Genomic DNA, 22,975 nt, shown 5'->3' on the forward strand with positions numbered 1-22,975 from the left:
GATATTTTAATTAATGCAAATTGAATTTATAACAAAATAATTAGAGACTGAATAAAAAACATTGCACAAACTAAAATGTCCTCCCTCCCCATGGAATCTGATTCATCTTTCTTTGGACCCCAAATGGAAGGAGAGGAAGAGCATGTGAAAGGCACCTCAAGGTGACAGAGAGAAAGTGGTGATTTAAGACCTGGAAGCAGAGAAAGTGTTTTGGGTAAAAGAGGAAATGGGCTAGGACTGAAAGAAGTGAGAGAAAATACAGAAGGACAAAACAGAAAAAGGAAAAATAAATTTAAGAGCAAGGCAAATAAAAAAAACAACAACAAATGGAGACTCTTGGAACCTGATTTTCAGACTCTGACCTCCATTTTGCACATATATGATTGTATGCATATACCCTAAGTATGCACTTTTGGTGCACTAACACCTGACAACATAAATTATAGATTCTGCCACTTCCATATGCAGAATTTTCACGTGCAAAATCTATCTGTCCACAATAATTATGCGCATGAACTCCTTTACGATATATTTCTCTACTTGCCTCAATTCTTTTCCTTTGGTTGGATTACATCACCATAAGATGCAATGCAGCAGTATCCAAATATCACCCCCAACTGCTTCTCAACTGCAGCAACAGATCTAACAGTATTTCAGAGCTGGTTTCGAACATTATTGGCCTGAAGTGTAATTTTTGCACTCAAGTATTTTTTTCCTCAATAACTTGAAAACTGTACTCAATATTTTTGTGGATTCCTTTAGCAAGAACAAAATAGGTACCCTAAAACAACAAATATTATTGTTTATAGTGGATTAACAATATGTTTATTGCTTATGAAAATATTAAACCAGTTGAGCTTTTTTTTCAACATGTCCCTCAAGATTTTTCAAGTGTACTTTAGACAAAATGTAGGCAAGGAATGTTACGCAAAACTAACATCATTAAAGAAAATCTACCATTATATTTAACAATTATGATAAAAAAGATGGCAAACTACATAAATAGTTGATTTAATATGGAGATCAATTTAGTATAATTTGATTTTTTAAATGTGTTTGTCAGACAGATTTACAGTGAAAACTGATTAAGAATATCCCTGGAACACCTAATGAAACAAGTTATATATCTGATGGGGAAATGATTGAGAGATATGGTCTACAAAACAGTTTCTACACTGAGGATTTTAGGGAACTCCACCAGAGTTAGCAACAGTGAGAATGCTAGACTGGCTGCTGGCGTTTCTACAAGCATCTTGAGTAACCCTATTCAGGGCAAGTCTAAATGACATAGAGGGAAAACTGCACCACTCTGCCAAGGCACAGCAGCCGATGTCAGCCACATGAGGAACCACCGTAGCATAGGGGATCCATGGGTGGCACAGGCTGCCTTTACAGCTCCCACTTTACCCCACCCCCATCTTCAGCCAGCACAGGTGTCATGATCAAGTGACAGCTGGCTTTAAGCCACCTCTGCACTACCTCGATACTGGTGTCACTGTGTACCATGCTGGTCTGTAGACTGCTCTAACTTGCACTTACTGACCTGCCTGGCACAGGGTTGCCTCAAGTTCAGGGAAATGCAAAGTTGGTTTAAAGTCACCTTTGCACCCTTCCTGAACACTTCTTGCCAGGCCCAAGGATCTGACCCCAAAGAGATACAAGAATTGAAATATTCACTTTACTATCACCTATTAAAAAAATCAAATGAACGGGTATTAGAAACTGAATGGATCCTCTCCAGGCTGATGATTGAAAATACATTCCATCATCAACCGTCATGTGGAGTCATGTTATTTTTCTTGTTGGGTTGAAGAAGTTCCATATTGGAGTTGTTTGCAGCAAGGGGTGGTCAGGACTGAGAGAAGGCATGACATATAACCCTTTCTCCAGGCTGTTTTTGATAAATTCTTTTTTTGTATGCTCAGTTTTTCAAAAAAAATATTAATAGACCAGGTTTGAATACTCACCACATGCTGAGAACCAGCTCGTGTTGGTGCAACTTTGCTTACTCCACCACAATGAAGACTGCACCACAGCATGCAGACAATATTCCTAAGTATTCTGAGCAGAATACAAATGAGAGGTCACTGCAAGTGCACATGCATGTGCATCCTGTTGCAAAGCACATAATTCCTCCTTCTACATAAAAGAGATATGCAACAGCCAGCCTAGAAGACAGCAGATGTACCAAGACAACCAGAGAAAGACCTTAGCACAAAAAATATGAGCTATCACTGCTCACTTCTCTCCTAGTGTGGTCACCATACAGCTACTACTTCTCACTGAAGATGGTGCACTTATAAGGAAACCCATTAGTGGTCAACCAGCAAGAAAACATTTTCCCCATTGCTCTGATGAATGGTTTTTGTATGCCATATCACTGGACTTGAGTTTCCCACCTCTCAAAGGAGTGCGCTAAACAATGGACTATGAGATATTTTGGTGTGGATATCCCTCCATCTCTACTGTTGAACCTACTCCACTGTGAATTAATAATTAAATATGCATTGGGTCAAAGAGAGAGTGAGAATGCATCTATACCCATTCGCTAGGGAACTCAGATGAGAGGTGGGAAACCCAAGTTCAAATCCCTGCTCCACATCAGATAGAGGGAGGAATTGAAGCAAGACTTCTCACTTCCCAGGTGAACACCCTTACCACATGGCAAAAGGTTATAAAGAAGACCTCTACACCCATTTCGTGTGGAGTTAGGTGGCTAAGCCATTTCTTGTAAGAAACAGCAGTGCATGCCTAACTCCAGGAGCTGGTTCACGGCTGTACAACCCTAGCAAAGATAGGCACCTAACTCACTGAGAGGGGCAGAGCTTAGGTGGCTTCCTGCTCAACTTGCTGGCTTTTGTGAGTCCCATTCTTCAGCACCTATCTCTCCCCATGAATTGTATAGAGATCCTCAGCACCAAAATCAAGGCTGGGAATTCAACTTGGTGGTAAGGCACCTAAAAGTCAGGTGCTGCTATGCTGAGTGTTGCAACACCTAAGTCTTTTGTGGATTTAGCCCACTATCTCTTACTATATGTATGGGGCTCCAGTCCTGACTGGAGCTTGTGAGCACTACTGTAATACCAATAGTTAACAATACAGATTAAAAACAACAAGCCCCTGCTCCAAATGGAAAAAGAAACCTTTTGGTACATCTGTGTCTGCATGCCATCATGGCAATGTTTCCATTGAAAACAGATCCTAGAACCTTGCCACTTGTGTACAGTCTCTAATAAATCACTTCACTGGAAATCCAAACGGTTAGTACCTGTTAAAATTAAAAAGGTTTAGTGAAGCCTGTAACACCATACGCTCCTGGTAATTAGGCTGCCATCATGGTCATCATCAATCACATGCTATATGTATGCAAAACTGTCCCTGTAACAGACAACAGTGATGGGAGCAGGTGCACAGCAAATATCTTCTAAGTGGAAGCACTCATCTGTGACCTAAACAAGCAGACAACTGGATCCATAACATGTACTTATCATCCTAACAGGGTTTAATGTTGAAATAACTACATTCATTAATACAATGATACAATTATGATCAGATAAGGCAAAATGGAAGGGTTATCCACAGACTTCTCAAACATACCTCAACATGTGCTACCATCACGACTGGTGGGAAATTTTTCACGTACTGTAATACGTCAAAGCATCTCCACAGAAATACTTATTTTTTTTAAAAATTGGTCCAATAGGCTAAACTTACTTTGTTACTTCATAACAATGGATGCAGTGTTTGGCATTCTCATTACACAACCTTACAAGGACTAGATTTTCTAAGACACTAAAAATGTCAGAGCTTTCAAGCTATTGATGCAATGAATACCGTGATAAGTGGAAAACAAACCTCCAGCTGGCAATGAACAAACTTCAAACATTCTGCCTGCAGCCTCATACCCCCAACAAGTATTGAGTCTACTGAATTCAGTGGAGAGGTCTGAACAACCACTGAGCATAGTGAAAGTGTAACATACACCACACTTGTGCTGCACTTCCCATGATATTCCTACATAGCAAAGAAAAATCCACGGTTGGTCCACACCAGCCAACTCGGGCTCACGGGGCTTGGGCTGCAGGGTTGTTTCACACTGTATAGACTTCCAGGCTTGGGCTGGAGTCTAGGCTCTGGGACCCTCCCACCCCACAGGGTCCTAGACTCCAGCTTGAGCCTGGAAGTCTACACAGCGATGAAACAACCCCACAGCCCAAGCCCTGCGAGCCCAAGTCGGCTGGCATGGAGCAGCCGTGGGTTTTTCTTTGCTGTGTAGAAATACCCCCCGTGACTCTATGTAATTTTCAATGATATACACTACAGATACATAATTTAACTGCATTTACTCAATCACAATGCCCTAAAAGAAGAAAGGTGGCCTGTTTCGTGTATGTCGGTATCACAAGTACAATTCACGAATAAAATCAGAAATGAATTGGCAAATTGCTTAGAAGGTATAGATATGATGCTAGTAATGAATGTAGAATCACTACAGAGGTGTATGCATAATTCTGTATAATTACTTATATGCACTATTACACTACAGCCAAACTGGAGAAGCTGTTTTGCATGAAATATTCACCATCAACATATGTATTGTCCATTCTCTCTTGCACCTCATGAAAAGAAAGAAAGAAAGAAAGAAAGAAAGAAAGAAAGAAAGAAAGAAAGGTCACAGGCTACATGTAAGATATTTGCTTGAGCTGATTTTTAATTCCTAGCACATTTACACATAAACAGCGACTTTACACAAAACACAGTTACTGTGGTTGCAGTCCACTTTACAACAAGCTCAGTGCATCAGGAAAAATGCCATATTGGTAGGATGGTACCAACTTCTACCCTCCTCTGCATATTGACTGTGATGAAGGTTGGCTTGGATAATGTGTCCACAATGACCTTTGCAGTATCTCTGTCTAACAGATATAACCTGCTCCCCCTCCAGAACAGAGGAGGTTTGCACCCTAACAGGTGCAAAATGAGTCATTGACATAGTGGACCACAGAGTACATCCCAACTGGAGAGCCCCAATACTAAAATACAACCAATATCTTTATCAGACTTCACAAATTCTTGTTTTTATTGAGCATTGGAAATGACTTCAAATTACATTATCAGTTGTGTGCAACAGAACCTATTACCTGGGTTAACTCATCTTTCAAAGTGAGATTTTTTTCAGCAGCTACAAAAGAAAGAACTAAGATTTCTGCACTAGCCAAAGACTCAAACTGGCATCATAAAAGTGGAGACCCTTGCTAGATTAGCACATTCCACCATATGTCACTAGTATTCTATGTCATTTGGCGGTAGCTGGTTTAGAAGAAACATATACAGCTATGTTTGGTTCAATCAGCTTATCTAATTTTGTAAGTATTGTATAACTTACTAGTGGAGGTTACCTATCTTAAGGATCATTATGAGGAAGTTATAAATGAGAGTGCTGTTGATCTGCTATGCAGTTAATATAGTAATTCCTTTATATAGTAATGGTCAGAACTGGGATTAGTTGCATGCTGCTCATTTGCATTACTGATGAGGTCTTGCCAATTTCTTTCATCTGATTTTGCACTTGAAACTGCCCAGACAGACTCCCAAAAGGACCATGATATGCCTCAAAGCACACATCTGTATTGCAATATGCTTCTTATTCCTAGCACTATTAGCTGGATACTGCTGAAATGCAAGACAAAGCTTACCTCTATAATAGTACATCCTATTTTCCAACATGGGACACTGGCAAGCAACCTACAGTTGTGTTGCTTTGCATGAGTGTGACTAAGAATGCTGGTAGCTTTGACACCCCCATCCCCAGTGTGGCTACTTGGAAAATGCACTGGCAAATTCCATGTGCAAAACAAAGGGAGCTTCAAGGCATCTTACTTGGGATCTGAGCACCTTGTTTATTACCCCTTGTTCTGTCCCATTATATGCTTTTTAGTGACATTGGAGAATCTGGCCTAGCAATGTGTGGTCACTGAAGCGTTAAACTTGAGGCCATAAGAAAGAAGTCCTAAAGATAGCAGTGGCCATGGGTACAATAAATAACATGAAAGCCATGACAACTCCTCCTTTGATCTGACAGAGTTTGAGTTTTCTGACCTTCAACAGCAGGTTGCAAATATATTTTCCCAGGCTTTTCTTCAAGGTGCTGGGGACAATGAGGGAGGGGTTGAGCACAGCAGGTTGAAGGGTAAACAGTTTTAAACTATTATTTTTCATGACCTTGGAAATATTTTCAGCAAAATAAAGTCTATTTTGAAATGTGTATTCATTCTATAAAACAAAATCTACATATTAATGGACAATTTTTGATACATTTGAAAAATAAATTAAATTACACTGGCACAGAATTTCCTTTCCCAGATTACCAAAACTTTTTTTACAGGCACTATAATCCTCCAGTGAGTGCCCTGAAATCCATTCAGGGCCTGCTCCATTGGCTCAGAATCACTGGAGATTTATTACTAATATTATTTATTTATATTGCAGTAGTGCCTAGAGTTCCCACGCCCAATGTGCAAGGCACTATACAGATATATGACAAAAAGATGGTCCCTTTGTGAAGGGTTTACAGTCTAAATAGGCAAGGTAAGTTTATAGGGAATGAGCTCTGACTCCAATTCTATTATGCTCCCATCGGGCCCTCAACACACCACTATGCTTGGGGGTGGGGAGAACCATGTATAATGTATGACACCCAGAGATTCCCCCTTATGTCAAGAGAATTCCTGGCTGCCTTCTTACAGAAGCCTTCTGTCCCTTCGGTGTCATTGCCACAGCATGAAGGGGGCGGATCTGGCCCTCTCTGTGTTGTTTCTTTGAGGATCTAGACCAATTCTATAGAAATGTGCCAATGAAACATTCTTTGAGATCGTTCTACAGAATCCCATAGAGAATGGCCACAAGGGATGTAATGAACTGAATCCATCAATAAGACAAAAAAATGGCAGCGATAAAATTAGGGATGAGATAAAAAATACAGGTCATATTATTTAAGGAGACTTAGGCAGAGAAAAGTCACTAAAAACAGATGATGCAATATGAGACGGGTAACACAACAACTGGAATAGAACTAGCTAAATTGGGAAGTCTCATTAGCAGACCTGGGCTCTTAAGTGAGGGCACCAAATTTCTCATTTGAACAGTCAAGTGGGCAACTAGGAGACTAAAACATGTATTTGGGCACCTAAATGTGAATTTGAGTACCCAAATATGGAAGTGGGAGTGAAAGTTTGAAAACTGGTCCCCAACAAAAGGACTCCAATCTAGATCTATACCTCCTTCTTAGGAGATATGCTCAGCACTGTCACAAAGCTATCATAATGCCTATGAGAGATTAGCACCTGGTAGTTGGTTCAAATTGACGCCAATCAAGACTACAGTGATGCTGGTGGGAAGGGGGATACACTTTCAGGAGCTAGATAAATTTTCCTCCACTTGCTAAACTAGTACAGTGTCTCGGGGCCTTAATGGAGTCATTACTAATACTGGATATCACTATTGGATATTCAAGTGGCAACCATCCAGATTTCTAGGAAATCATACCCTTCTTTTAAGAGAAGGCCCTAGCAACAGAGATGCATGCATTCATTGCCTCCACACTTATCTACTGTGACTCACAGTACCTGGACCTCAAGGCAGAGGCAACTTGACAACTCCAACTTGTGCAGAAAACAGAAGACCCGCTCTTTAGTAGGAAAAACCACTGAAGACACATGACACCAATGCTTCTCATCCTCCATTGGCTCCCACGTAACTTCTGGGGTCATTTCGAAGACCCTGGTCTTAATTGTTGAAGTCCCCAATGACTCAGAGACCAACTGCATTAAAGATCACTGAACTATTCATGACCCACATAAGTAGCTGTGTATACCAGTTCTGCTGACTCTGCTCCTGCTGGGGACCTCCCCATAGCAGGGTATCCTTGGCAATGGAGTTTTGGGAAATTTGCACAAAGGGAATGGATTAGATTTACTCCTCTGCCACCTCAGTTGGGTCAGCATAATTCAACACTGACTCAATGACTCTGGTGGAGGTGAGAACTCTAGTGATGAGAACAGTGGTTCAAAGGAAGGTTGGTCTTATGCATAATGCACTAGATTGGGACGCAGTGCCTTGTTCTGCTACATATTTTAAGTGTGACTCTGGGCAAATCACTTACTTGCTCTGTGCCTCATGTAAAATGGGGATAATAATGGGGATAATACTTCTTTTTTTCACTCTTTGTCTTATCTATTTAGATTGTAAGCTCTCTGGGACAGGTATTGTCTCTTTCATTTGTATGTTTTCTAATATAAAGAGGCCCTGAACTCAGTTGAGGCTTCTCTGCACTATCATAAAATAAATAATAAAATAAAATAATAAAGACCACACATGGAAACATGGGCTACCTATATCAAGTAAAGAAAGAAAGAAAAACAGAACAACATTATCCTGGCATTAGGAAGGAAAAAAAGTCAAGGCAGTACAGCATTACTGTGTCTTCAAATTTAAAGAGCTAGCAACCTTTAATAAGGCAATGCACTGGGGAAATTTTATTCTGGTGATCATCTATGACAGTAGAATTACTTTTAAAGTATACAATTTCCCTCAGTTTTAAAACTATCCTACTTATATTATCTTCATTATATTTGCCAATTTGTATTATTTTCTGATAAACAGGCAAAACTGCTAATATAAATTCCTTGTAAACTTAGGGACAATTTGATGATGATACACGAAGCAGCACTGTCACCCTGAAAAGGTCCTGTTAGATTTTTTTCTGATGAAAATCTCCTTGTAGGAAGGCATGTGTGGAACCTGAAAAAAATATTCTAGTACTAGTTTACAATTGCTCTGGAGTCCATATTTTTAATACCATCAGGCTGTTCAACTTCCACTTGGATAAACTCAGTTTGCATCACATTAGTATTTACTTCTCAAACACATTTTTTTCTGCCTGTGACACTTCATTAACACCATTTTCAAAAGGCTTCCAGGGAACAGCTACAATATATTTTGTTTTGCGGATTACCTTGTTTCTCACCACCAGTTTCCTCTTCTTAAAGCACCTACAGGGGGCCAAATTCTGATAACCTAGCTCCCAGTGAAATCACTGGGAATACTCACAGAATAAGGTACTACTTACTATGACTAAGGGTGTCAGGATCACACCCACAGACTTTGAACAACGTCCATATTCAGCATTGTTTTTAAAAGAAAAATATTTGGGGGTCCAGTCATGTGAGCACAGCACATCTGGGATTCAGATGGAAGTCAGTGGTGTCTGTCAGTCTGTATGTACAGTGTTACAGAACATTAGGTTTGGGAAGTATTTTGGAAATATGTTGCTAAATAAATTCTGGATTTGTTTTGTTTCATTTCAGACCTTTTGGAAATAAACATCTTAATTGTGATGCTTTTATTTAAGTGAATTAAGTGTTCATGAAAGGTGTCAAACTGAGAGCCCTGATAACTGAAATCCTTTAGGCAGGGATATCATTGGTAGATGTATTGCTATAAAGCTAGAATGAGCCCTCTGTCCCGGGAGCAGACCCAGGAAGAAACTGTGATTCAGCAAATCACAAATCTTCCCCTGCTGCCATCTTGTGCCAGGAACAAGTAAGTTATTATAACTCCAGAAAGGCTGCAGCTTACTTCCTCCAACCTGGGCCTGGCCAACTACGCTAGCCAGTGAGTAGAGAAGCAGGGCCAAAGCCCCAGCCATTCCCTGCCCCTCTTTTCCCCTTCCTTGCCCACCTGCTTGCAGGATGGTAAGCATCTAGTGAGCAAAGGCTGCACTCCCCCAAAAGACCTAGACCCAAAATCCAGGTAGGCCAAACAAGGGCATAATTTAGCCCATAGTGTTTATTGTTTGGTGCATGGTCTATTGTATTTAGTTAACAGTTAACTACTGGTTCGAGTCTGCCAGCCTTACTCATGTAAACAGGATCTTACTATGCATGTATCCTGTTCATTTCAGTGGGAGTACTTGCAGTGTTAAAATACTACTCTGTATGAGCAAAGGTGGCAGAACCAGATCTAAACTAGTTAGTATTTACAAAATTGAACATATTCCCACATAAACTGGTCATCTTATAAAAAACTGACTATATTCCCAAAAACAACTGTAATAAGTACAGATCTAAAACAAAACAAAATGAATGTAATCACAGAGCAGGATACAAGATTCTCCACATCACCTCCACCCAGGCCTGTCAAGAAAAATCTATGTGCTGGGGACCCCCTCCTATTTCACCCCAGTGACAGACATTTTGGGGATGGCCCTGAGCATAAGGCCCTTGTACAAATGTCTCCTCTTTTCTCCCTCTCATCAGCCCTGCCCTCCACCAATAACACTGGCCACTGCATGGCCACCAGAGGCCTCATTTTGCATTCCTTGTAAATTGAAGTCAATAAGATTTACTCAACACTTCCAATTCTAAGATCTTGTTTGCAGTTGCTTATATCTTTTCCAAATTTAAACTATTTATGTTGAAATTGTCCATGCTGTGTGGTCTGCTTTAGGCTGAATTTTATTTTGGAAAGTTTCAGTCAAAATGGTTTAGCCGTTTCTGAGAATGAGGCTAGGAAAAATATCAATATAAAAGAATTCTGGCAACCATGACCACAGCGGGTATCATAGGCCAGGGAAGGCTAAGCCTCTGTGAACAGCCAGGCATGGCCCAACCCATGCTGCTCCTGCTCCAACACCCAAGGCCCCACCTCCTCCTGCTGCTTCCCACTCTTCCTGTCCTTGCTCAGCCTCTCGCCTGAAGTGGACAGGGGCTAGGGCGGGCGGGCCGGCTAGCGCCTGGGACTTTGGGTGGCTGGGGCTTGCACTCAGGCTGCCCAGTGCTCTGGGGCTGGGGCTGCCCGGGGCTGGGGCCACCTGGCCGGTCTGGGAGTAGGGTTGGGGTCGCCTAGCTGGTCTGGGAGTAGGGCTGGAGCCGCCCGGGGCTGGAGCCACCTGGCTGGTCTGGGACTGGGGCAGGCCGGCAGGCCGGCACTCTGGGGCTGGGGCCGCCCGGCAGGTCCAGATCTGCTCAGTGCTTGGGCCAGCCGCTGGCCTGGGGGCCGTCCAGGGCTGAAGTGGGTCGGCTGGCCGGTCTGGGGTCAGGGCCGGAACTTGGGCTGGCAGGGGCGGGGCTTCTCCAGCCGTGGTAGGGAGCTTGGGCGTCTGTTGTGGGAGGAGAGCAGAAGAGGCTGGGCGGGGCTAGCCTCCCTGAACAAGGGGTTCACACTCTGCCCATGCTGGCAAGCTTTTCTTTGAGAAGGTCCAGCACACCCACGCTTGGGAGCATGGATTTGAAATTTGGCAGAGAGTGGCCTTCGTGTCAGGAATGTGCCTTTAGCTGTTCCTGTGGAAATCTGTCCACATTTGGCCAAGTTATAATAACCCTCTGAAAAACTACTGTTCTCACAAACTCAGTAGAAAGGTCTCAAGAGTTTAGCAGCTAAAATCTCTGAGGATTCCATGTATGCTGAGCATGCACCATCCCCTCACAGCTCCTAATGCAGTCCAGACTGCACATGAGCTATCCCCACAGCACAGTTACAGGGATAAAGCCTGAATTTCCCTGTAACCAGGTGGGGCTGGGCATTGGAAATGAGAGCCAGGACCCTCCTGTGCTCTCAGTGACCCTGCTGGCACACAGACATGAGGGAGAAAGCCACCTGACTTGAATGCAGAGGGAACAAGAGCTGGACTAGGGAGGAGGAAAGGGAATAAACTGGGAAAAGGAGCCTGGTAAGACTGGAACTTGGAGGCAGAGGGAGGGAAAAGAAACCGGGAGTTGGCAGAAAGACTGGGAGCCGGGATGGAGATTAGGATTTGTTGAGGAAGGAGACTGGGGCTGGGGCCAGGGAGAGAGGAGGTTGGGAGACTGACTCGGAGCTATGGGGGGAGACTGGTACCGGCTAAACAAGGAGACTGGGAACTGAGGGAAGGAGAGGCTCGGATTGACTGGGCCAGGAGATTGGGACTGGATGCTAGAGAGATAAACAGGGAGCAGAGGAGACTGAGAGCCAGTTGGGGGACAGAGAACACTGAGGTCAGACAAGGAGATGTGTGGAAAGGGGAAGTCTGGGACTAGGGACCAGTAGGAAGAAATGGGGGCAAGGAAGATGAATCTGACAAAGACCCCAGGTGCAGAGTAGAACTGCGACTGGCTGAGCAAATGGACTGGTGCAAAGAGGCAAGGAGGACAGAAACTGGGACAAGCAGCCAGGGAGATGGAGACTGGATGAGGAACCCAAGGAAGGAGACTCGTAGCCAGTATGGGGAGGAAGCAGAATAAGGGCGGAGAGGAACGGGGACTGGGGAAAACAACTGAGGGCTGGGAGACAGGAGAGCGGTAGATCAGATGAAGAATCAGGAGGGGAGATCTGGGACTGGCTGGTCAAGGAGATTATGAACAACGATTTGTGAGGGGGAGACAGATACTGTCTTTCAAGGAGATTGGGTGTGGCAGGGGAGAGACTGGGGGGAAGGGGGAGGGAAAACTGAGACTCAGATGTGGAACGACAAAGGGGAGACTAGAACTGGCTGGACAAGGAGACTAGAATTGGATCAGCCTGTTGCTGTCTGAATATTCCTCACCATTCCCTGGGCTCCTCTCTCAGTCCCCACCTTTCCAAGCTCCTCGCCTCTCTGCATTCCAGTCAGACTGTTCCTTCTCCTCCACACCGCGCAGATGCCAGCAGGAGGGGGGGTACTGAAAGCACTGGAGAGACAGACTTCCTGCCCCCAGCTCTGGTGCCACAGTAGCCCCAGAGGCCAAGAGGAACAGTTGCAAGGAAAGTTCTGCTCAGCCTTAGTGCCCTGGGCTGGACCACATTCAGTCACTCTGTGGAGATGATGTGCACACAATCCGGTGGACACAAAGGACCTGTCAGGGGCTGAAGCATGCTCACTATGGATGGAAACATCTGAGAATCTGCCAAACTCTAACAAATCTTTATTGTGCACGTGAGAGCTGAAATTTTTCAGTAGCTTATCACTTAGCCAAATTTGGGTGGATTTTCAAGGGGATGGAAAAGGCACATCCCTCTGCCACACTTCAAGTCTCTGTTCCAAAGCATGGAGGTGCTAGAGCTTGTCAATTAAACACTCACAGGACATTTTTTTTTAACGTGGCAAAAATATATTTTTCCTTAATTTCATTCTTGGAAACAGCTGAACCATTTTTCATGACATTTTCAACAACAACATTCAACCTGACGAAGACACTTAGCATGAAAAATGTCAGCATTGACCATTAAAGTTGGACAAAATTATACGCAAGAAAAAACAGGATCTTATAATGGAAACTGTTAGGAAACCACAACTATAGACATCATTACCAGAACTATGTACAGTACAAACATTTGAATGGAGTAATCCCATTTCATCTATAATTATTTCCATTAATAAGTTAATATTTGCATACATTAATGTAGTCAAACATATAAAGTACTATATAATTACTAAATATTATGGGCTAAATTAATATGATTTCTATTATATTAGCATCTAATTGTCTTTGTCAGTTTTAAATAATATTATATTTGCTGACTTTGATAACTGCCCTACCTCTAATATATATTTTATTAAGTTGCATATCTAATGATGAACTGAAGTGGTTAAAAATATCTAATAGATATGCTAAAGAACCCAAATGAATTACAGAACCTGTATATCTAGCATCAGATACTCCCTGAAATAAAAATAAATATTACTAGTAATGATAATTATTAATAATGGGGCACAGATATAAGCAATTAGTATTAATTTGCTACAAAGAAAGGCTGAAGCCCCACTGCACACATGAAAAACCTGCACTGTGCACTGTAGCTTAACTGGCCTGCTTCCATCTGGAGATATGCAGTGGTAAGGTTGCTAAGCAAAACATCTGCAGGGTGCATTAAACAGGACAACATCAGGCTGCAGGTGGAAGCAGCTAGTGGAAAACACAGTTCTCTCATATGCTCCCCCAAAACAACTCCCTAATATCAGATGTCAAATTGTTTGCAAGCTGTTGCTGCCATGAGCAACATTAATTTCCACCCATCAGGCAACATACCATGGTTCCTCTAATTTTCAACAGCTCCAAATGCACAGAGGAATCAGATACTAAATGTGTAAGTGCATGTGCGCATATCTCTATGTGTGTAAAAGTGTCCAGCGAAGATCTCTGGATCAATCTCTGCACAAACCAATGTACCTTTAATGCCACATGCTTGTAATATGGCCAACCCATCTTCTTTAATAGCTGCCTTAAAGGTCTGGCATCTTTATTATGAAATGTTTGGCTCTGGTCACTCTCTGCTTGGTGAGCAGAGGCATGCTAAATAGTATGAGTTGCTGCTGCTTTCTCCAATGCTGTCTTGTGTATCATTTGGCATATCTCTCTTATCTCCACACTGTTTGTCATAGAAAAAGAGCTAACTCCCAACAGAAGTTACAAATCAATGCATTTTAAATAGCAGAGAGGCTCTTTACTTTTCCAACACATGAATTTGCATTTCTCCAGCAAATATGATAACATGCAATATAAAAGATATTCAAATCACTGACACATTATGACCACAGTTACTGTGTTGTAAATCAAGAGTAACTCCACTGACTTCAGTGAATAATTCAGTGATTAACAATGGAATAACTGAGATCAGAATCTGACCTCTTACTCACACTGAGTAGATCTTATTCACAAAAGAAGTCCCATTGATTTTGATGGTATTACTCAAATGAGAAAGTGCTATTCAGGATGAGAAGAGATTGTGGAACTAGAGTTCCAAAGAGAAATAATTCACAAACAAACAGGAAGCCACCATTGTGGCAGTCTGATGATGATAAGAAACATGAAATGTAGATCAGCATCTGAATGTATGAGAGACTGCAGACATAGAGGTTTGGTGTAGGTAAATTCTATTATATTTCAGAATTATCTGGGTTGTTCTAATGGTGGTTTCATGTTAACATTACTTCTGTAGTTTCTTCAGAGATGCTGAACTTCAAGTTTGCAAGAAGGGAAATCATTACTCTGTCCCTAGATCCCTCCATTGCTTTTACAACTGCTTAAAGGCTTGCAACATACAAAATATTAGAGTTTGCTTTAATATCCCTCTGCTCCATATGAGCTGCTTCTCCTCAACCATTCTTCAATATCCCCTATCTTGTGCTGAAATCATAGCCAACATGAGCATCCTCTACCCCAGGTTCCTGCTCCAACTGGACAAGAATCAGCACCCTGATGTTGATGTGCAGGTCTCTGTCCTGACTCTTCTGCTCTAGCCTGATGATATTCACTTACCCCAGGCTTGGAATGAGTCTCTATACTCCAACTCAGTATAAAGATCTGACTTTGCCTCTCATGACCATTATCTGTACCCAGGGCCCTCCTTTCTGGTGCCCAGTCTCCAAAAGTTGCCCCATTTCTTCTTTCTGGCCCAGTGCCCCCATTCAGTGCTAACAGGAATCATCAGTGAGCTCCAGCCTCCTGAAGATAATACCAAAGGGAACAGCACCAATGTCTAATCAAGCTCGAGTTTTTCCTTCCTCCTAGAGTTCCAAGGATCCTCCTGCTGGAACAAGGGCAGAGAACGGAAGTGATAGACACTCCAGACACGGGGAGAAGTGGAAGATATGAGGAGCAAATCCATGGGTCAGTGGGGTGGGAGAGAAGTGTATACAGAATAGATCCAGGAGTTAGGAGAAGATCATAGAAACTAGTGATGACAAAGGCCTATTATCAAGTTCACTCCCCTGCCGGTACAGCATACAGATCCCTAAAAGAGGATATAAGATATTAAACTGATACTACACTAGATCTGAATTCAAAGACCAAGAGGAAGAAGGTTGTGAGGTAGAAGCTAACCATAGCATAACCTTCAGCACTGGGCAGAAGCAAAAGAGTCAGAAGTAGGGCTGTACCCTGATCAGCAAGCAAGGAATCTGAATGGATCAGAACTGGGGACAGTTTGAGGCAAGGCTGAGTCTAGTAACAAGAACTAGGGGTAACTAAAGAAGTGCCAGAAACTCATATTGCAGGTGGTTGTGGCAGCTGAGAGCAGTGGTGTGTGACAGTGAAGACCAGAGCGAAACCAGAAGAGGAAGCGATTCTCAAGCAGGAAAGATGGAGCAGGCTCTGATGTTCATGCTCTTGGCATGAACCAGTTACTAGCTGGAAAAGCAGTGGAAGGAAGCATGTGGGGGTGTGGCAATAAACACCAATTTATCCTCTATTGACAAATGAGAGTATCAACACTTATGAAGAAAACATATAGGTATTGTGTACATGAGAACACTGTTAAATTAAACAAAACAAATTCTAAAATTAATAGTATTTACCCTACAACTTTGAAAATCACCTGCCTTTCTTAGTAACTCAAATACATTTCTTTAGTCTCTAACAAGACCAGACTAGAAACTGGACTTTCTGCTGGGAAGTATCACTAAAATGGCATCCAGTGGCATTTACTGAATGGATATACTGAAAAAGTGAGTTATTTCTTAAATCTGTTGGGAATATTCATTTTCGACCCATACACTTTTTCTTGTTAATGTTTGTTTTGTTACCTTTCAATCTGCTGTGCTATGGATTGCTGTTGAACACTTTTCTGCTTATTTTATTGGCAAACTTCTGGATGCTCTTGAAGGTATGGGTTGAGGAAGAGGACAGAGAGAGCATTTTCTTCACCTTAGCATATGTGCACAAGTTAGGTACAATACAGACCTAAGATGTCATTGAGCACTAAGCTGACAGGACAGCCAGTGCACCCATTAGCACTTCAAAACTTGAAGGGAATGTGATTAGCTAGGATTGGATCATGACCAGGACCTGGTTCCTCTGCATGCCTGATAGCATCTGACAGCAGTTGCTGGGGAAGCACATACTGCTATTTACAAAAGCAGGTGTGCAGGACACCATTCAGCACATTTATACTAGAACTCCCCTAAGCATTCCTCATGCATCTGCCTTGCATAGGCAGAATGTCTCAGAGCCCCTCTGCTTAGCCATGATGGCTCCACAATCCCAAGGCTTCAGAGAAAAGCAAGACAACAATTTGGTTGTGTTTGTGTTTTTAATAATATTTACAGCCCATTTAATTTCTCCAATTTGTTTACAACTTCTCAACAATCAAGCTATTATACCTGACCATTTGCCACCTTTAGGGCTTCCTATTGCATTTTGTGCACCCTCAAAACTCCCATTTAATTGCATTGGGTCTATGGAAAATTAGTTATTTCAGCAATGATAATTTCAGAACTTGAGGTTGGAAAAAAAACAGTTATTATCTTTTGAAGTATCAACAGTAAATAACACTAACCTCTTTCACTTTTTCCAATTCATTCTGTAGAGCCTGTTTAGTAATCTCAACTTCTATAAGCTGCTGTCTTAGCTTTTCGTTTTCATCTTCTGTTGTAGATCGTTTTTCTTCCACATTTTCTAACTCATGATGAAGTCTTACTGAGACATCTTTTGCAACCTAAATAAAATGGTGTTTGCAAAAATAAATAAATAAATACATTGAAAATATGTGTTTCTGCAGAACCGTTTGAATTATCAAGCTTATTATTACTTTTTTTGGTAGAAGAGGTGTGAAAAAGATGTGCAGAAGCCAGAGTCCACAGGAGGGATTCTAGCTACTAAGAGCTCAGTCCAACTTCCAATGAAGTTATGAAAAGATTCTTTCCATTTGACCCGAAACCAATACTCCTCCTCAGGACTCCCGGAAGTGCCCAAGGGAGCAGTAGCTCCATCATCCTTGGAGAATATACCAGAAAGGGAACGAATGCTGCATAGCCAGTTCACCCAACTCCTTCACTCACCATCCAGGCATGTCCTTATCAGACAATTAATGCCCATGGAAGCACCAGCTAAGAGCAAGGTCTATTCTCTCCAGCCACGTGAAGCACAAATGAGGGGACTGCAGCTCCTCACTTCCTCTACCCCCCTCCACCATTTAGGCATGCAAGGTTGAACACAATCTGGTCCTTATTATTGCTAATTACACTAATTTTAAAAATAAGATACACTTTAAATTTTGTGACCAGACATCTGTGTCTAACACCAAAATTCACTATAATGTTTTTTTAAGTGCATTCAAGCATTCATGGTTTTTGAATTTTGAATTTAAATTTTGAAATGCATGGACACAGGAGGAGGGTGTAAGGAAATGTACCAGGACCCAATCCTTTTTTTCACTTATGTAAATGACAATTTTGCCATTCCAAACATTATATTATAACTTTATGGCACTTTAAAAACAGTAATAACACATATATCAAATATCTAGGTAAACAACAATAGCTATTATGACTTTGATACAATCATTTTGAAAGATCTGATTTGTTACTTTAAAAATTGAAGACACAATTAATCCCTCTTTGGTGTTTGCATTACTCAGAGTTCTGTCTTTTATGGCCAATACAATATTTGTTACGTTTTTAATATTCTATCATATTTCATGTACACACACCCATCCCCAGAACGCTAAAGAAAAAAATATTGTATAAAAAGGAATCTAGACGAATTTTATCTATCATAAAACAGTTGCAGCTAGTGACTCACTTTCTCATGACAGGAAACACAATTGTGTGTGAAGTACTGATACAACAGGCTGCAGCATTCAGGCCTGGTCTACACTTACCTGGAAATTCGGTGGCAGTCAATGGGAGTTATGCAAGCTACGCAAAGTAGCTTGCGTAACTCCCATTGACTGCAGTACTTCTATTCTGCGCGGTGTCTTCACTGCACTGCGCCACTTGAGGAGGTGGTTTTAGTAGGTCAACTTCCTGATCGATTAAGCAAGTTTTCACTGACCGCTCAGTCGATCCAGAAAGATCGATCTGACAGCGGCGACTTTGCCGCCGTCAGTGTAGACCAGTGTTTCTCAATTGGGGTTCCGCGGGAACACTGTTAGGGCGCTGCCGATCAGCTGTTCTCCGCCGCTGAGAGCAGCTGTTCTCCGCGCCGCAGATCAGCTGTTCTCCGTCGCCGATCTGTTTTTCTCCGCGCTGCCGAAAAAGGGAAGATGTCCCGGATTTTCCGGCGGAGGGTATCCAGTGTAAGTGTAATTGAATTGAGAAATGCTGACCTTTGCTTATTTCGACATTTGAAGACTGTTAAGAGTTTGGGGGGTTCCGCAATTATTTATGGAGTTCAAAAGGGTTCCGTGGCCAAATTTAATTGAGAAACACTGGTGTAGACATACCCTCATTCAATAACCTCCCCATCCCTACCCCAAGCCCCACAAATGCTGAAGGTGAAGGGGCCATGTTTGCTGAATTCCAAGCAGATCCTATGCAAAGAAACTGCAGGATAGGAAGAAAATCACATCAAATCAGAGGACTAGATCCTGGCCTCTTTACTCCGCTTTTGTGCTTAAATGATCAGTTTGGTAGTCCTCCAACATAGGGATTCTACAGGTAGCATCTGTTACCTTCCCTCCAAGCCTTGCATAGGAAGCAAGTCAGGTATGTGGCCTAGATTTTGCAACCCTGAGGCTGAATAGCACTTCATATCATTTTTTTATAAGATTACCAATTTGGTTAACAAAGGTAACTATATTGACATAATGTATTTAGACTTCTGTAAGGCTTTTGACATAGTCATGCAAGATATTCTGATTAAAAATTATCATCCAAGTGGGACATTTCTAGTGGGATACCACAGGGATCTGTTTTTGTCTCAGTACTGTTCTATATCTTTATCAATCATCTGGAAGAAAACATAAAATTAATTGCTGGTAAAATTATAGGTGACACAAAAATTAGTGAGTTGCAAATAATGATAAAGATAGGTCAGTTCTACAGAGCAATCTGGATCACATGGTAAGCTAGGCTCACTTGAACTACATGCATTTTAATACAGCTAAATACAAGATCAAATATCTAGGAAACAAGAGTATAAGTCACCTTTATAGGATGAGGAACTTCATTTTAAAAAGAAGTGACTCAGAACAGGACTTAGTGGGCATGGTGGATAATCAGCTGAACATAAGCTTGCAGTGCAATATGATGACTAAGACAGCAAATGTGATCCTTGAATATATATGCATTGGATTATTGTGTTGAAATAGAAATAAGGTGTTTTTTCATTGTATATGGCATCACCAAGACCATTATTGGGATATCGTGTCCAGTTCTGGTGTCCACACTTTTAAAAGGATGTTGACACACTGAAAGGGATTCAGAAAAAAGCTACAAGAATGATTTGAGCTCCTACAGTGAGTGATTAAAGAAGAGACTAAAGAACGTATTTAGCTTATTAAAGAGAAGGTTAATAGGTGATTTAACCACAATCGATAAGTACAGTGACAAGATTTAAGTATTTAATTTAAGATGTAAGTAGAGGCGTCTTTGATTCAGCAGTTAAAGGCACAACAAGATCTGTTGAATAGAAATTAAAGCTAGACAAATTCAGACTAGAAATAAAGAACACAGACTACAGATAAGGCACAAATCTGACCTAATGAATATTTAACAGTGAGGGCAATTAACTATTGGAACAACTTACCTAGGAATCCAGTGGATTCTCCATCACTTGAAGTGATTGGTTGTCTTTCAGAAAGATTTGCTGTAGCTCTGCCAGAAGCTGTGGGCTTGAGGCAGGAATCCCTTGGTGAAACTCTATGGCTTGTATTATGCAGGAGGTCAGATTACATGATCATAATGGTCCCTTCTGGCCTTAAGATCTATGGCTGAAATCCTGGCTCTCACTGAAGTCAATGGGAGTTTTTCCACTGATTTCAGCAGAGGCACAATTTCACCCTATGAATAATTTACTCATACAAACAGTCTCACTGAAGCCTGAGTAAATATTATAATAGTCCCACTGGAGCCAATGGGACTATTCACTTGGGTTACGAAATCTGGCCCATAGGTGTAAACTCTTTTGTTTTGTTTGAAATGCCCTAAAAAAGGACCAAATCCTATGAACCTTACTCAGTTTATAATCACCCAGACAAATTACTCAAACTCCCACTGACTTCAACAAGAATTGGCTTGAAACAGATGACCAAGAAGCACAAGACCTGGCCCATAAAAAAAGCCCCTGAACCAGAGGGTAAGTCTAACCTCCTATACCCTGTGCTCCCTCCATGGTCAAGAAGATGCTTATTTCAAACAGAATGTCTAAGTCAGAGAGGATCTGGCAACACCATTTTGCCTCAACACTCAGTTCTCTCCTTCCTCAACCACCCACCCACACACTGACACCAGGGTTTCTGTACCTTGAGATCCTGCTCCATGCTGCGCAGAAGCTCTCCATCGATCTCCCCAGTCTGTGCATAGCGGAGCCTCTTGCGCTCGGCCTTGCGGAGCCGGTACTGTAGGATCCGGCAATTCTTGTTGGCTCTCTCCAGTTCATGACGCATTTCCTGAAGCTGACAAGCATCCTCCTCGAAGAAACTGTCCCTCATCTCATCCATCTCAGTCCTCAACTCATCTATCTCATTCTGACACCCAGTCAGGAAGGAGAGGAGAACACAAACAGATGGATTGAGAAAATAATGATCAGAGATATACAGATAAATACACAGAAATGTGGCTAAAATGGAGCTGGAAAACAGGTCTTCTCCCTCCATCCCCATTAAAAAGCAAGACAAATGGGAGAAATCCAGGGCAGTAAAAGAGCAACTGTGAACTAAAGCACATTATTGCCCTTGTCCAGTATTATTTTGATATTATTATAAATCCTCCCTCTCGTGACCTAGAAGAAGAAAAATAAATAGGAAATAAGCAATGAGCTGACCCATGATGCTTTGTGTTGCTGTGCAGCATTCTACCCACTCTCAGCTGGGGAGCAGCAGAAGGGCTTGGCTAACCCGCTCCAGTCCCCTCTGCTCCCCCGTCACTCCCCAGGAACCGTGTGGAGGACAGGCCTTGCCCCCTTCCAGCTCAACTCACAAATCTCTCCAGAGGGATCTTTCCATCTCCCCCCTCCACCTCTGCGCCGGTGAATAACACGGGGCCGGGCCCCTTTCCAGCCCCCCATCTGCCGGGGGGGGAGAGGGGATGGAGCAGCCAAGTTTTGCCCCTTTCCACCCCCACCTGCCCGGAGGAGGAGGCGGGGCCATCCTCCTCATCTTCCCCAGGGGAATAAAGGCGGGGGGGGGTCCCTCCTCCCAGCCCCTGCCCCCCGCTAACCTTGAGGGTCTCGTTCTCCTCCCGCAGTCTCTCCATCTCCTCCTGCAGCTCCTCTTGCTGCGGCAGGCTCAGGCTCCCGCCGCCCCCAGCGCCCTGCTGCAGCCCCTCGGGCCCGGCCGGCGCCATGGGGCAAGGGGAAGAGGCCAGGGGCGCCTCGATCGGGGCGGCGGCGGCGCCGTCGCCGCCTTGGCTTTGCATCTGGGCCGCGGCCGCCAGCCCCCGCCGCAGGTGGAACTGGATGAGCTCAGTCTGCAGGCATCCCTCCCGCCAGCAGCCGCCGCCCGCCGCCGCCCCCCGGCCCTTGGCTGCGCCAGAGGAAGATGGAGGGGCCGGGGCCGCCTCCCCGCCTCCCCTCTGCGGAGCCCGCCCCGCCGCTTTCCCCCGCCAGTTCCTGGGCGGCGGCTGCAGCGCGGCTGCCCCCTCCCGCTCGCCCGCCCCTCCTCCTCCTCCTTCTCCTCCCGCGGGCGGCGGCGGCTCGCCGGCTCCGGGGCCGGCCGGCTCCGTGGCGAGGGGATGCGGCTCCGGCGCCGCCTGCGGCGGCGCTTCAGCACCAGCCCCGGGCTGGACAGCTCCCCGCGGCAGCGCGGCCGCCGACGGCCTCTCGCCGCCCCGGCCCCGGCCGCCTCTCTGCCCCGGCGGCTGCCGCGCCCAGCTGCCTTTGGAGGCGGCGAGGGCAGCGGGGCGGGTGTCCCTGGGGCCGGCCGGAGACGATGCTCGCTGCTGCTGCTGCTGCTGCTGTTTTCTGCCGCCGCTGCTCCCCTCCGGATGCTGGCGAGGCTCGAAAGCTGCTGCAGCGCCCCCGGCAGGCGGCTGGTTCATCGCTGCTGCTGCTGCTGCTGCTGGCGGCCGGGGAGCCTGGCGGGC

General features: G+C 43.6%; 1 protein-coding gene across 3 annotated transcripts in view; it reads right to left on the reverse strand.

The window, feature by feature from the left end:
* MTCL3 (MTCL family member 3) overlaps positions 1 to 22,450 on the reverse strand; it is a 48,184-nt gene extending 25,734 nt beyond the window's left edge. For all 3 annotated transcript variants that reach the window (XR_010919453.1, XR_010919452.1, XM_067546720.1), the window contains exons 1-3: positions 22,112 to 22,450; positions 21,196 to 21,420; positions 17,290 to 17,448 (exon numbers count right to left, since the gene is read on the reverse strand). Coding sequence is in view for 1 of the 3 variants with exons in the window: in XM_067546720.1 (XP_067402821.1) it covers positions 17,290 to 17,448; positions 21,196 to 21,420; positions 22,112 to 22,309 (582 nt within the window). In the remaining 2 variants the exon portion in view is untranslated. The remainder of the gene's footprint in view (positions 1 to 17,289; positions 17,449 to 21,195; positions 21,421 to 22,111) is intronic.
* Positions 22,451 to 22,975: the final 525 nt, after the last annotated feature.

The sequence above is a fragment of the Emydura macquarii genome, unplaced genomic scaffold (genome assembly GCF_026122565.2).
Source record: "Emydura macquarii macquarii isolate MOO-44397 ecotype Brisbane River unplaced genomic scaffold, CSIRO-AGI_Emac_v2 contig_1146, whole genome shotgun sequence".
In the NCBI taxonomy this organism is placed as follows: Eukaryota; Metazoa; Chordata; order Testudines; family Chelidae; genus Emydura; species Emydura macquarii.